We start from the raw sequence: 14,281 nt of genomic DNA, 5'->3' as shown, positions 1-14,281 counted from the left end.
GATTCCCCCCTTCAAAAAATAGCATCACTTTCAATGTTGTTTAAACTGGGGGGCCCTGGGTGTGTTCAGATTTGTGTGTTGGGGCCTGTTCTATCATGCGATGGTGACTTTGAGATGACCTGCTGCAAAAAATGTTGGTTAAGAACATATAAGAACATAAGAACTAGCCTGCTGGATCAGACCAGAGTCCATCTAGTTCAGCACTCTGCTACTCGCAGTGGCCCACCAGGTGCCTTTGGGAGCTCACAGGCAGGATGTGAACGCAATGGCCTTCTGCGGCTGTTGCTCCCGAGCACCTGGCCTGTTAAGGCATTTGCAATCTCAGATCAAGGAGGATCAAGATTGGTAGCCAGAGATCGACTTCTCCTCCATAAATCTGTCCAAGCCCCCTTTTAAAGCTATCCAGGTGAGTGGCCCATCCTGCCACCTCCTGTGGCAACATATTCCAAAACACCAATCCACACCAATCACAAGTGTTTTCCTTTTATTAGTCCTAATTCTTCCCCCCAGCATTTTCTAATGGATTGCCCCCCTGGTTCTAGTATTGTGAGAAAGAGAGAAAAATTTCTCTCTGTCAACATTTTCTACCCCATGCATAATTTTATAGACTTCAATCATATCCCCCCCCTCAGACGATCTCCTCTCCAAACTAAAAAAAAAAAAGAGTCCCAAGCGGCTGCAGCCTTTCCTCTCCTCTATAGGGAAGGTGCTCCAGTCCCTCAATCATCCTAGTTGCCCTTCTCTGCACTTTTTCTATCTCCTCGATATCCTTTTTGAGATGTGGCGACCAGAACTGAACACAGTACTCCAAGTGCGGTCGCACCATGGCTTTATATAAGGGCATGACAATCCTTGCAGTTTTATTATCAATTCCTTTCCTAATGATCCCCAGCATAGAGTTTGCCTTTTTCACAGCTGCCATGCATTGAGTTGACATTCCCATGGAACTACCAACTAAGACGCCCAAATCCCTTTCCTGGTCTGTGACTGATAGCACTGACCCTTGTAGGTCGTGGTGGTCGTGGTGGGGGAGGGAGGCTGCCTATATTTGGGGGGGGGCGCAAAACTCAGATTTTGCCCTGGGCTCCATTTTCCCTAGCTACGCCTCTGCCCTTGAGGCACTCCCAGCTCCGGCCATCTGGTCCTGGGGGCTCCGGGCAGCGCACCCTGTCGGCCTGAAGATGGCAGCGAGGAGCCCGATTGTACAGGGTTTTTTGTTCTTGGGTTCAAACCCCTCCCATTACATGTCAGGCTTACTTGAAACAATGCATGGAATGGAACAACCGGAAAGTCAGCTCAGCCACTGAACGCACCCCCTAAAAAATCTGGACCTATGTCACTGTCAGGCCGGGTAAGGAAGGCGAGGGAGCTGCGGATCACGCTTGCTTACGAGGAGACGCCCTCCTGAAAGAGAAAAGACCAGCCGGAGAAAAGCTCGGAAAAGTCTTCTCTGCCGATTTTTCATTACTTTTTTCCCCATTAGTTTATGCCCAACCTTATATCAGCCCCCACCTCAGGCCGGTTCCCAGCCGGGCCAGGTGACAGGTTCTCTCCTTTGAGATGGGGAGGGCCTCATCCCCCCCCCTTTGATTGATGCTGAAGAAGCACCAGTTCTCCTTTCACCTGAATTGTTTTCTTCTCTCTCCCTCCCTCCCCCCTTAAATAATGAAAATGCAGGTGCCAGAAGTAATCCAGCAGAGAATCCACCTGTCCAGGTGAACGGGATCCTGGGGGGATCTGCCTCTTTCCCTCTCAAGTTACCTGCAACACAACCAGTGGCTAGAATTGAGTGGTCTTTGCGAGCAGGGTCTGGTCCAGAAGTGCTGATTGCTGAACTGGAGGATGGAAAACTGGAGTGGAGAAATACCTGGAACCCGTTCAGGCAGTGGCTGGAGATGGCGGATGGGACCACGCTAAGGATCAGGGCCCTGGAGAAGAAGGACAGCTGTACATTGGAAGCTCTAGTTGTGTTTGCCTCTGGAGAGGTTCTCAGGCAGACCTTCCGCCTCTCTGTCTTTGGTAAGGGTCTTTGCCTCTTTCTCCTGAGGCTGCACAGAAATGGCCCCAGAGTGGCCAACTCAGAGACCCTCCTCCATGGAGAACAAACACCTTGATGCATTTCTCTATCTGTTCCCTCTGAGCAGAGCCTGTCCCGGGCCAGCTGACAGGGCCAAGGGTGTCACCCAAGCCCAGCAAATGAGGCTGGTCATTGTGGTTCATCCCTCCCCCATCTCTGGAGGCAGCTGTCCTCCACTGAAGGGAGGTCACTAGGGAGGGGGCTGCTTGCAGCAGATGCCCAGAGCAGTTTGTTCCTCCTTGCAGATGACGGTCGTCTCGTGTACGTGTGGATCCTTGGTCTTGTGGCGTTTCTTATCCTGGTTGCAGGTGTGGGGGTTTGGCAGTGGAAGAAAAGGCCATGCCCAAGAGGTAGGGAACTTCTCTTCATCCCCCATCAGCTCTGGTTAAGGGGGGCATCTTTCCTGCTCTGGTCCATCCCCTCCAGGCCACAGAATAACCTCCCTCCTGTTAAACTCTGCAGCTTTTTCCCTGACGAAGCCTGAGAAGAGAGACCCTCCCGAGTATGTGGAGGTGCAGGAGAAGAGGAGCCCCCCAGAAGGTGAGGATGAACAGGTGAGTGTCTTCCAGGGCTGTCTTCCAGCAGCACCGTGTTTCTGCTGGCCGACCTGGATGAAGCACTTCACATGTACAGACTCCCTTTCCCACCTTTGCTCTTCTAGGTTTTGCCCCTTCTCCGTCTTCTCCTGGGGTCTCCTGCCTGCCCTCTCTCCCTCCGTGGAGGGTCACCCAGTAGCCTCTTCAGCCTCTCGGGTCAGGCAGGGAACTGTAATGGCTCTTCCCCTCCACACACCTGGCAGGAAAGACTCTGGGTTGTTACCTAGCTTAACAGTTAGAATATATCTTCAAAGTAGCAATGGGGAAAATAACTCAGCTTAGCAGTGCGAGAGGTAGGCTAGGTGGGATCTTTGTAACAACTATACCAGAATTGGCTTTTGAAACGTTCCACAGAGAATGCAAAAGAGACCAAATTATAGTTTTAAATATGTTTATATGAATTTTGGTTGCAAACAATCACACAGTGAGACATTAAGAAACATACACACACAGTTCCTTAGTATATAAACAGGGAGGAAAAGATAGGTTTTGGATGATAGAGTAGAAGGGGGGAGCAAGGGACTATACGTTACCTAAATTCTGCAGAGAAGATCTCAAAGAAGGAAAGAATTCCTATGCCAGCATAGAAATCCAGGCGAAGGACGATATATCATGTCTCAAACCAACTAGACCAAGGGAGGTGCAGGCCAGAAGTTGAGCACTGAGGCTAGGGTGCACAATGCTTTTATACCTTTTGCGCAGGTAAGGTCGGGAATAGGTAAGTTTCAGTTTCATTTTCCCAGAGTCTCTGGAATTTCCTATGCTGGTATCGCTGGCTTGAGCTAATCATAAGAACATAAGAACATAAGAACAAGCCAACTGGATCAGATCAGAGTCCATCTAGTCCAGCTCTCTGCTACTCGCAGTGGCCCACCAGGTGCCTTTGGGAGCTCACATGTAGGATGTGAACGCAATGGCCTTCTGCGGCTGTTGCTCCCGATCACCTGGTCTGTTAAGGCATTTGAAATCTCAAGATCAAGGAGGATCAAGATTGGTAGCCTATAAAATTGACTTCTCACTCCCATAAAATCTGTCCAAGCCCCTTTTAAAGCTATCCAGGTTAGTGACCATCACCACCTCCTGTGGCAGCAGATTCCAAACACCAATCACACGTTGCGTGAAGAAGTGTTTCCTTTTATTAGTCCTAATTCTTCTCTCCCCGGATTTTCAATGAATGCCCCCTGGTTCTAGTATTGTGAGAAAGAGAGAAAAATTTCTCTCTGTCAACATTTCTACCCCATGCATAATTTTTTTGTAGACTTCAATCATTATCCCCCCCCTCAGCCGCCTCCTCTCCAAACTAAAGAGTCCCAAAAGCGGCTGTAGCCCCACTCTCCTCATAGGGAAGGTGCTCCAGTCCCTCAATCATCCTCGTTGCCCTTCTCTGCACTTTCTAGTCTCCTCCAATATCCTTTTTGAAGGAGATCGCGGCGACCAGAACTGGACACAGTACTCCAAGATGCGGGTCGTGCACCACTGCTTTATATAAGGGCATGACAATCTTTGCAGTTTTATTATCAATTCCTTTTCTAATGATCCCCAGCATAGAGTTTGCCTTTTTTACAGCTGCCATGCATTGAGTTGACATTCCCATGGAACTATCAACTAAGACGCCCAAATCCCTTTCCTGGTCTGTGACTGATAGCACTGACCCCTGTAGCGCAGTATGTGAAGTTTGGATTTTTTGCCCCTATGTGCATCCTCACTTTTACATTTTGCTACATTGAACTGCATTTGCCATTTCTTAGCCCACTCACCTAATTTATCAAGGTCCGCTTGGAGCTCTTCGCAATCCTTTGTGGTTCTCACCACCCTACATAATTTGGTATCATCTGCAAACTTGGCCACCACACTACCCACCCCTACTTCCAGGTCATTTATGAATAGGTTAAAGAGCACTGGTCCCAAAACGGATCCTTGGGGGACTATAGGTAGAGGAAATGCAAGAAAGGAACAATCAAAAGCTCATCTACTGCTACTAATTCCCAGGATAGTGGAGCCAATTGATATGTGATTATATCAGAGAAGCTCTGAATGGCTTTATGCAGAGTAACTCTTTGGAGTCTCTGCCCATGTATTCAAATTTGGCTGAGGCTTGAGGAGATCTGGAAGGGATTGATTGTTTTAGGTTAGGGAGATTGTATCTATAGGTAGAGGAAATGCAAGAAAGGAACAATTGTTGAGGAAATGCTTTCTACAAGGCGTAGTAAATGTAAAGTCAGGTCTCAGGGAGTTTTCCAGGATCCATTACGTCACAACAGTTTAGCGGGGTGTGGTAATCAAGATCATGTCCCATGGGCAATGAGGCTTCCAGATTCTAGTAACTGGAGTAACTCATTCACTGATTTAATCTTGCAAACAGACCTTTTGCTTTTCGCCTGCTTCTAGGTGGGCATCCTGCTACACACACACACAAATATGAAAAGTTGGCATTTGCCAGTACAGTTTCACAGGAAAATAATATGAGATCTATATTTTAACAAAGCAGGGTATGAAGGGCAGGGCTAACAGTGTTTTCCATCTCTCTCCATGCATGGCACATTCCATAGTGAAGCCTGACTTTCCTGAGTCAACCGAAATGTATTTTTAAGGTGTTATCAGAGTTGCCATCTAACAACGGATCTGACACATGACGTGACCTCCTTCTCTGGCAGGATTAGAATGTCAAAAAGCCTTTAAAAAACGAGAAATGACCAGTAGAGCACTGGTTGGATAAACTAGATTAGATTACTGGCATGCATTGTGTGCAGGGCTGCCCTTGAAGACTGTGCAGAAGCTACAGTTCGTACAGATGCTGTGACCAGCTTGTTGACTGACGTGGGCCCAAAGAACTCTCTGGTAGTTGAATTCTGCACTCGCCTGATGGCAACAAAGATGCAGCCCAAAAGCAGGTCCTTCCCAGGTCTTAGGAGATGACTTTCAAATTAAACTGTGCCATTAACTGTTGCATGGTGATACAGGCATCTGGGAGGAGGAGGAGGAGGAGGAGGAGGAGGAGGAGGAGAAAGCTGGTGACCTGGAGGTGAGGGGGGGGGGAGAAAAGATAGGTGAGGTCACCCCTCCTCAGTGGCTACCATTAAACTTTTCATTTTGATGCAGGCATCCAGGAAGAGGGGGGGTACCGGGGGAGAGCTGGGGAGGTGGTCCAAGTGGAGAGGAAAGGCAGGCAGGGTTGGCGTAGTTATTCCACCAGCAGCTTTCTAGAGCACGTTGTATTTGTTTGTGCAACGAGCTTTACTGCTAGTTTTGCATAACTTATTCCTGCCTTTGCGCACCGGCTGTGTGCAAGATTCTGACCTCCTGGTCCTGATCTCTGGGAACCTCACTCAGCCCTCCGTCAGCTGTCAGGATCTTACCAGGTGATTCTCACACGTCGCAAGAATCAGAAACTTCATTTTCAAATAAGAACAAAAGCAGAGTCTCTTTTCTTACGAGGGCCTTGCCCTCCGTGTCCCGTGCTTGGACCTCCGGAGGATCTGGTTGGCCACTGTGTGAGACAGGATGCTGGACTAGATGGAACTTCTCTGGTCTGATCCAGCAGGATGCTGTTAATGTTCTTATGACTCTCTGTTGTGGTGGTGGTTGTTTTGCCAAAAATAGTGCAGAATACAAACAGGGCATGTGTTTTTCCTTCCCAGGATCCTGACCGTTTCTCTCCATGCCTGCCAGAGAATCCCACTTTGAGGCCTCCTGTAACATTCGTGGTACACTAATATGCTACACTGCAAGACCCTTGCTTAGAAAGACAATGCGTTTGCCAGAACTTGACCTCCCTAACAATGGCATGCCATGACAGTTAGATCATGGTGATCATATCCTATCCAGCAGAGGTATGAGTCAGCAAGAAAGGAATGATCTGACAGCTAGCAAACCGGTTCTATCCAGATGCAAGTGACCTTTACAGTGGTGGAACCATGTATATAAGCAACAGCAATGTACTGTGTGTTTGTTCCTTAGGAAAACAAGTGCCTGGCGAAGCACTTTGTTGGACTGCTTTATATACCTGCTTGAATTACTTTGTATATAGTATCTTGTCCATAGAGCAACTCAATGGTAAAAGCCTTCTTTTGAATGAAACAGCTGTGTGGAGTTTTTCTTCATGAAGGTGGGGGTGTGCTGTACAAGACCACTTGTCTACTCTGAGTAGTACTGCTCAAGTCTGCTATCAGCTTCAGCCCAGTACTGGGCGGAGGAGCCCATGAGATGTACAGGATATTGTTGGCCAAAAAAACTCGAGTTCAAATCCCTGCTCAACTAGAAAGCTTATTGTGAGCCTCACAAATCACTGTTCCTCAGCCCAACCTACCTTAGAGAAGAAGTGTGTTCAATTCAATTCAATGCAACCTTTAATGGCATACAAACTGCAAATACACTTATGTCCTGCGCCCGGGGCGGGGTCCCCTCCGGGACCCCAGTTGCCAACCCTCCTTCCCCTGCCCGGCTGCTGGAATCACCGGCCTCACTCCCGTTCTCCGGGGAGTGGACTAACTGAGACAGCCGTCTCAGCCACAGGATGCCCCTGCCACCCAGGGGTGGCCCAGGGTCCGCAGAACGTTAGGCAAGGCGAGCAGGGACGCCTCCCTTCCAGCCCCTGCCTTGGCAGCCTTTCCCAACTCTCCCTGGCTCTTCCCTCCCGCACGCACTCCCACCCCTTCCCTCCTTCCCGGTCTCCCCCAACGCCCCGGACTTCCTGTCTTTTATCCCCTCGCCCTCCGACGCGGGGGAAGAAAACCCCGCCCCTCCGCCATTCACCTCCCGGCTGTCGCCCCTGATGAGCCCAAGAGGGCTCAGCTGATCTCGCTCGCCCGGCGTGGCTTTTGTCTTGCCGCGGCAGCGGCGAGGTTCTTTGTCGGCCGGCTCCCTCTCCGGCCGACCAGCGTTGCTTCCCTTGCCAGCGGCACCTCTGCGGACCCCGCCGGCCGGAAGAGGAGTGGGGCGATTCCCCGAGCCGTTGGCGCGGCGGTGGGGCTGTTCTTCGTCGGCCGGTTCCCTGGCCGGCCGACCAATGGTGCTTCCCCTGCCGGCAGTCTCCTCCGCCACCGGGGCGTCGTCGGCCCCAGCTCCGCCGCCGGGGAGTTGTCGGCCGGCCGCGCGGCGGGGGTCAAGGCCGGGGAGGGGGCCAGGGCTCCCCCGCACCCAGACAACTTACAATCCAGAACATTTAAATATTGGTATTTAAAATGTTTTTCAAGAACTTAGCCACTGCCAAGGTAATCGATGGACTACAGTCACTTAACAAAAAGCGAGTGGTCTGGTATTTAGAGTGATTAAGCCTTGGAAGCAACAAAGGGTGGATTAAAATCATGCGCAAGTTACTATGAAGATGACATTCCGGGAGGATATGAGATATGGTTTCAGGAGATCCACATCCGCAACGGCATAGTCTCTGTTGCTTGGGAATTTGGAGGCATCTCCCAGAAGTAACCACTGATGGGAAGCTGTTGAAATGTGCTAACATAAATGCGCGGCGTTGCTTAATAGATGACAGAGATGTGAAATATTTGGCTCTTGCTCTGTAGCTTGGCTGTATACCAAGGGAGCGGGAGGGCATACAGCTGCCTTTGTAGGATAAAAAATGTGATGCTCAGAATCCCTCAGTCCTTCCCGAATTTGGTTAAGGATATACAGTTCGCTGTCAATCCCAACATTATCCAAATCAATCCCTATGGTTCTAATTTTGTCCTCGATGACTTTAAACCAGCAAAATTGAAACTTATCTTTAAAAAGGGTTAAGTTTATGTCACCTGCAGAAGATCTAAAATGTAATTTAAGCCAATACTTTATAGTGGCAATCCAGGCTTCTGTCTCGACAAGTGAGAGACCAACTTCAAGACACAAGGTTGGATAGGTGACACTATTTGGTACTCCCAAGACCCTTCTCAGAAATTGTACTTGGATTTGTTCGATATCAGATTGAAAGTCACTGACCCAAATTGGGATGCCATATAAAATTTTTGGCAATAGCTTTGCTTGGAAGATTTTTGGAGCGGCTATTACTGATTGGTGAGCAGAGTGTGTTAAATTAGCTCCTTGGAGGAAGGAGGGGCAAGCTGACGGGGAGCAGAGGCGTGCCTAGGCAAACTGGAACCCTGGGCAAAACCTGAGTTTGATCCCCCCCCCCCCCCCCGTGGGTGGCCACCCTCTCCCACAGTGACCAAACAATGATTTTTTCCACCAGGTCGTTTCAAATTCACCATCACATTATAGAACATGCCCCAACTCACAAATCTGGACACAGCAATGGGCCATGCCACATAGCAGAAATCATTTTTGGAAAACATTTTCAAAATGCCTTCAAAATGTTTTATTACTGCTATGAAAACGTTTTATGTTTCATGTTTTATGCTGATTATGTTACAAGTTTGTTAACCTGAGATAGAAATATTAAGTATTTATTAAGCTGATGTTGGACTATTGCTAGGCTTTATTGTAAATGAGGTTGTTATTATGCCTAGTTCTATTGTATTGATATGTTTTTGTTTATTCATTATGAATTAAAAATCAAACCAAACTCACTTGATGAGTTCAATGATTTTATTGAAGACATGAGACAGACAGGAGAAGATAGTTCTGAAGAAAAGGCACTAAAGCAGTTCATAATATGTTGCAGCAACTCCCCACCCCAACATGTGAACCAAGACATTAAGGCAAAGTCCAGCCTGAAGGCCCGTCCCAGCCGCCGAGCTCCAAGGCCAGGGAAGCAGATAAAGCAGCACCTGCAATTGCAAAAGCACTCCCCAGTACCTCCCCCTCCCAACCATGGCTTCCTGACACCTGCAGACTTTTACAGTTTTCATTCACTTCCCTGTGACTGGAGATGGGGGTCTTAGCACTTGGGCGGTAGCACTACGAAGGTAGAATTTGTGGGGAGAAATAAGAACCAGACAAGACTCCTTCCATGTCCTTGAATCGCTTATTTATTTAGAAAATTCTGTGCTGCCTTTCTACTCATATGTAATAACAATAACAGTTACATTGATACCCCAGACAGGACAGACTCAGGGTGGCTTGCAGTACAATAGATACAAGGCAATTAAACCTTTGAGTTTAAAACCACAATCCACATTAAAATACAGTAATGATTTAAGCATCCCTAGATTGGTGCTGTCCTGAAGATGCCCTGTCGAGAACCAAGGAGGAGGAGGAAGCAGGGGAGGGTGAAGGCCACGCTGTGGTTTTAACCACTGCTGTCCGCGACCGTCGGCCTGGCAGAACATCTCTGTCTTGCAGGGCCTGCGGAAATGCACACGATCCCACAGAGCTCTGGTTTTACTTGACAGAGTGTTCCACCAGGTTTGAACATTTTAGGGCAAGGCACCACTAACAGATTAGACGTAGCCAAGAATAAAGCTCTCGGAGGGGTATATGGGGTCCCCAAGTAAATGCAGGCCTATTCACTTTACTCTGATTTGCAGCCTTCGGGATAATAAAAAAGGAACAGCAGGAAAATCCTATAGAAGGTGGTACGGAATAGTTTATATGCGGGGAAAAGAGCTGTGCAAATAATGTTGGTGCAAATAATGATGCCCAAAATTCGAGAGTAAGCCCCAGGCAGAGAGGTGAGGACAAGAATTTCCATACATAAGGTGCCAGTACAGAGAAGACCCTGCCCGTGGCCGTTTGCCCCCTTGCCTCCAGAGGAAGGGCAGGTTCTTGTGGACAGGAGCAGACAATTTAAGGGAACAGATCAAGAGCCCCAGAGACCTCTGGATAGTGTGGGGGCCACAGCCTTTGACCTTGGCCTGGGATGTTATTTTTGAAAGAATCAGGTTCTTCCCCCCCTCCTCCCCTTTTCTTGTTCCCCGTGATCCCTCTGCTGGGGTCTTGCTAAATTAAATAGAAAGAATACCACAGAATGTTAGACCCACATATCAATCGACTGATGGCCTGCGGTAGTTTTATGTTGTTTTTATCTTAATTTTCAGTGGTAGTTCTAAGGTGCCAGTACAGAGAAGACCCTGCCCGTGGCCATCCCCCCTTTTTTCTACAACATCTGTGGACCCTGCTGTCCCTACTCTCCCCCCCTTTCTTTTTAGGGATTTATTAGTAGGACGCCATCGATATACTTGATGTTAGAAAGCTGCATTTTAATGGGGTCAGTTTTAATATATATATAGAGTCGTTATTTAATGATTATTTAAATTTCAATATTACTGATTTTATTGTGCTCTATCTATTTGTTTGTTCACCGCCCTGAGCTCTCCGGGGGAGGGCGGTTTATAATAATAATAATAATAATAATAATAATAATAATAATAATAATAATAATAATAATAATAATAATAATAATAATAATAATAATAATAAAGAGTAAAGAGTAAAGAATCAAGAGTATAGTATAATAATAATAAAGAGTATTATTCAAAAGAGTATAGAGTATAGAGTAAAGAATCAAAAGTATAGAGTAAAGAATCAAAAGAGTATAGTATAATAATAATAATAATAAAGAGTAAAGAATCAAAAGAGTATAGAGTCCAACAGTTTAAAACACGAAAGGAGCAGTGGCTAAACAAGCCACTCCATGGGCAGTACTTTAAGAACATTGAAGGGAAGGTTGACAGCAAGCAAACATGGGAGTGGCTCAGAAGGGGAACTCTAAAGAAGGAAACTGAAGGCCTGATTTTTGCTGCCCAGGAGCAAGCATTACGGACAAATGCAATAAAGACACGAATCGAAAAGTCCTACAATGACCCAAAGTGCCGTCTCTGCAAAGAGTAAAATGATGAAACCGTGGGAGCACATCATCTGCTGTTGTAAGAAAATATGGCCCAAACCAGTGACTATCTCAGGAACGTCACAATAGGGGCTAGCAGCAATGGTTGCACTAAGGACAACACTTTTGCAAAAGAGCACGGCCTGCCCTGTAGCAAGACCTGAGTAATGCAGTGAAAGCACAAGCCAGAGAAGAAAATGAAGAAGCAAAAATACTCTGGGACTTTAGAATACAGACAGACACACACCTGGCACACAACACCCCAGACATAACAGTGATAGAGAAAAAAACATGTTTGGCTCATAGATGTTGCTGTGCCAGTTGACAACTTTAGGGTAAGAAGGACAAAAGAGGCTGGAAAAGATCACAAAATACAAGGACCACCTACAAATTGAGGAAGTTGAGCGATTGTGGCAAAAAAAAAGAACAACAGTAATCCCACGCAGTAGTCGAGTTGCTCTAGGAGGAATCCCAAGAAATCTTGAAAAAACATCTGGAAAGCCTAAACTTGGACAGAACCCATCCAGTCCACATGCTGCAGAAAGCAGCACTTCTAGGAACTGCACATATTCTACGCAAATACCTCTAATATCCTAGGTCCTTGGGAAGGACTCGATATTCAGAGATGAATTCCAGACACTTGTGCTGTGTTGTTATGTGTATAATAATAATAATAATAATAATAATAATAATAATAATAATAATAATAATAATAATAATAATGCTTGGGAAGTGTCCGACGTGTGATGTAATACAAAATCCAGCATATTGATCTTGTTTGCTGTGTATAACTGCTTTGTATAATAATAAAAAGTGTATGTTTTAAGGTATTTATTTATTTATTTATTTATTTATTTATTTATTTATTTGTTTGTTTGTTTGTTTGTTTGTTTGTTTGTTAAATTTATATACTGCCCTCCCCCGGAGGGCTCAGGGCGGTGAACAACAGAACAAAATAGAGCACATAAACCAAAGACTAAAATCCGATAAATATTAATTAGATTGGCTCTATATAAATAAAATAACCCCACCCCATTAAAACGCAGCATACTAAAATCAACGTAATAGATGGCGCCTACTAACAATCCGCTAAAAAACCAGAAGGAGGGGGAGTGGCAGGATCCACTGATGTTACAGATGTTACAGATGTTACAGGGGGCCATCAGCAGCCGGTCTCCCCAAATGTTTCATATTTTATCAAATGTTGGAAACCGCCCTGAGTCCACTAGGAAAGGGCAGTGAAAAAATCCAACAAACAAATAAAATGTGGGGATTCAAACTTTCCCTTCAGGACGCAAGCTCTGGGTTCGAATCCAGAGACCACAAAACAGATGCCGCAATGGCTGAGGTCCTGTGGGGTGCCATTGCTTGGTGCCAGCTTCTCAGATGGGGCCTCATCTCAGCCGCACCCCGAATGCAGCAGTGGGGGGGCTGCCACCATTATCACAAACACACACACCCCATCAAGAGCTTGTCTCCCCAGTACTTGACTTGTTGTAGACAGGTCTGTGTTTTTGCCACCAGGGGGCACTCCGTAACTTTCCAGGGCCCAAAGGGAAGACCTGGAACTCGGAGTCTGCAGTCATTCCCTCCCCCGTTTTTTTTCCTGCTTGAGGATGAGCAACAGTGAGAAGGGGCAACTGTTCCCGTGTACCTGGCAGCCCTAATTCTCTCCAGTCCCTCTTGCTCACCTGAACATCAAGGAGCTCTCCTGGGTCTCAGGAAGAGGTCTTTCCTATCACCTCCTGCCTGGTCCTTTTTAACTGGAGACGCCACCTGGGATTGAACCGGGGACCCATTACATGCAGAGCCAGAGTTCTACCACTGAGCCACGGCCCTCTCCCAACGTTGACTGATTTTTTTCTGGTATGAGAGACAGCTGTTGGGCCTGAGACAGCTGAATGGAACCTCTGAGAACTGAAAGAATATACCTCTGGGTGCTGGGTGCCGCCAGGACCAGAGACCAGAAGATTCCCAGCCTGCTTGTGAGCTCTCCAGACAGGCCTCTAGCAGGAACCGGGGGGGGGGGGGCTGGCCTGAAAAGCCCCCTCCCCTAGCACCAGGGCAGAGGAGAGAAGAGGCAGAGTCCTTTCCTGGGCTGGAGGAAAATGGATACGCTCCCAGCATGCTCTTTTGGGGGTCAGCAGTATCATAGAATCATCTGGAGACTGTCCTGATGGCACCCCCCCCCCCAAGTTTGGTGCAGTTTGGTTCAGGGGGACCAAAGTTATGGACCCTCAAAAGGGTAGCCCCCATCTCCTTAGCAAAGAATGGGGGATGGGGCACCCCCTTTGAGGGTCCCACAGGCCTTTTTGGAATGCAAAGAGAAACATCTTCCTACCTCCTGAGCGGAGCCTACAAATGTCAGCCAAAGCAACTCTCTTCTCCCAGGCAGGCTCCCCAACCCCTGGCAGCTATTTCCACGTCGCCAGTTCTGCAGCAGCAGTAACAAGTCTGTGTTGGAAACCGCCCTGGGGGCTGCTTTGGAAAGGGAAACATTCCCTGGGGGCTGCTTTGGAAAGCGAAAGTAGATCTGACTCCAGTGGAGTCACATTACCCCGACCTCCAATTGTTGTGTTCTAAGTATATCCATGAGCATCTGATACACCAGCCCAGCCAAGGAAGGAGTTGGAAAAGGTGGAAGGGGAGCCGTGTGTCAAAAGAGCACAGCATTTCAAGTATCAACAGGTGAGCGCTCTACTCTGTACCCCCAGCAGAGGAGATCAGGAGCCCTGGAGACAGGTGGCCCTTGGCCAAAGGCAGGGCAGAAATGCTTCAGTCAATCGGGGAGGAGGAGAAAGGGGGGGCAGCATTCAGGATCTCTCCCTTGGGTGCAGTTTTATGTTCTGCTTTCTCTTCCCCAGTGAAGGCACTTGGAGCAATCCAGGACAGGAT

The 14,281-nt window shown here is 47.5% G+C and overlaps 2 protein-coding genes across 4 annotated transcripts in view; both read left to right on the top strand.

Moving 5' to 3' along the window:
- The window catches only part of LOC125439818 (SLAM family member 7-like), a 273,063-nt gene that overhangs the window by 101,373 nt on the left and 157,409 nt on the right, over window positions 1–14,281 (top strand). The window lies entirely within an intron of this gene.
- Window positions 1–14,281, top strand: part of LOC125439826 (T-lymphocyte surface antigen Ly-9-like) — a 109,628-nt gene that overhangs the window by 23,354 nt on the left and 71,993 nt on the right. Inside the window, exons 3-5 of one of the 3 annotated variants that reach the window (XM_048509113.1) lie at window positions 2,323–2,427; window positions 2,540–2,631; window positions 6,312–6,427. The exons of 1 other annotated variant lie outside the window; for it this stretch is intronic. In XM_048509113.1, the coding sequence (XP_048365070.1) occupies window positions 2,323–2,427; window positions 2,540–2,631; window positions 6,312–6,386 (272 nt within the window). In that variant the 3' untranslated portion in view covers window positions 6,387–6,427. Of the gene's footprint in view, window positions 1–2,322; window positions 2,428–2,539; window positions 2,632–6,311; window positions 6,454–14,281 lie in introns of those variants that run through there. One more of the 3 variants, XM_048509122.1, reaches the window with a different exon arrangement.

The sequence above is a fragment of the Sphaerodactylus townsendi genome, linkage group LG01 (genome assembly GCF_021028975.2).
Source record: "Sphaerodactylus townsendi isolate TG3544 linkage group LG01, MPM_Stown_v2.3, whole genome shotgun sequence".
In the NCBI taxonomy this organism is placed as follows: Eukaryota; Metazoa; Chordata; class Lepidosauria; order Squamata; family Sphaerodactylidae; genus Sphaerodactylus; species Sphaerodactylus townsendi.
Note: the sequence above shows the minus strand (reverse complement) of the source record. Positions and strands in the feature narration are given on the sequence as shown.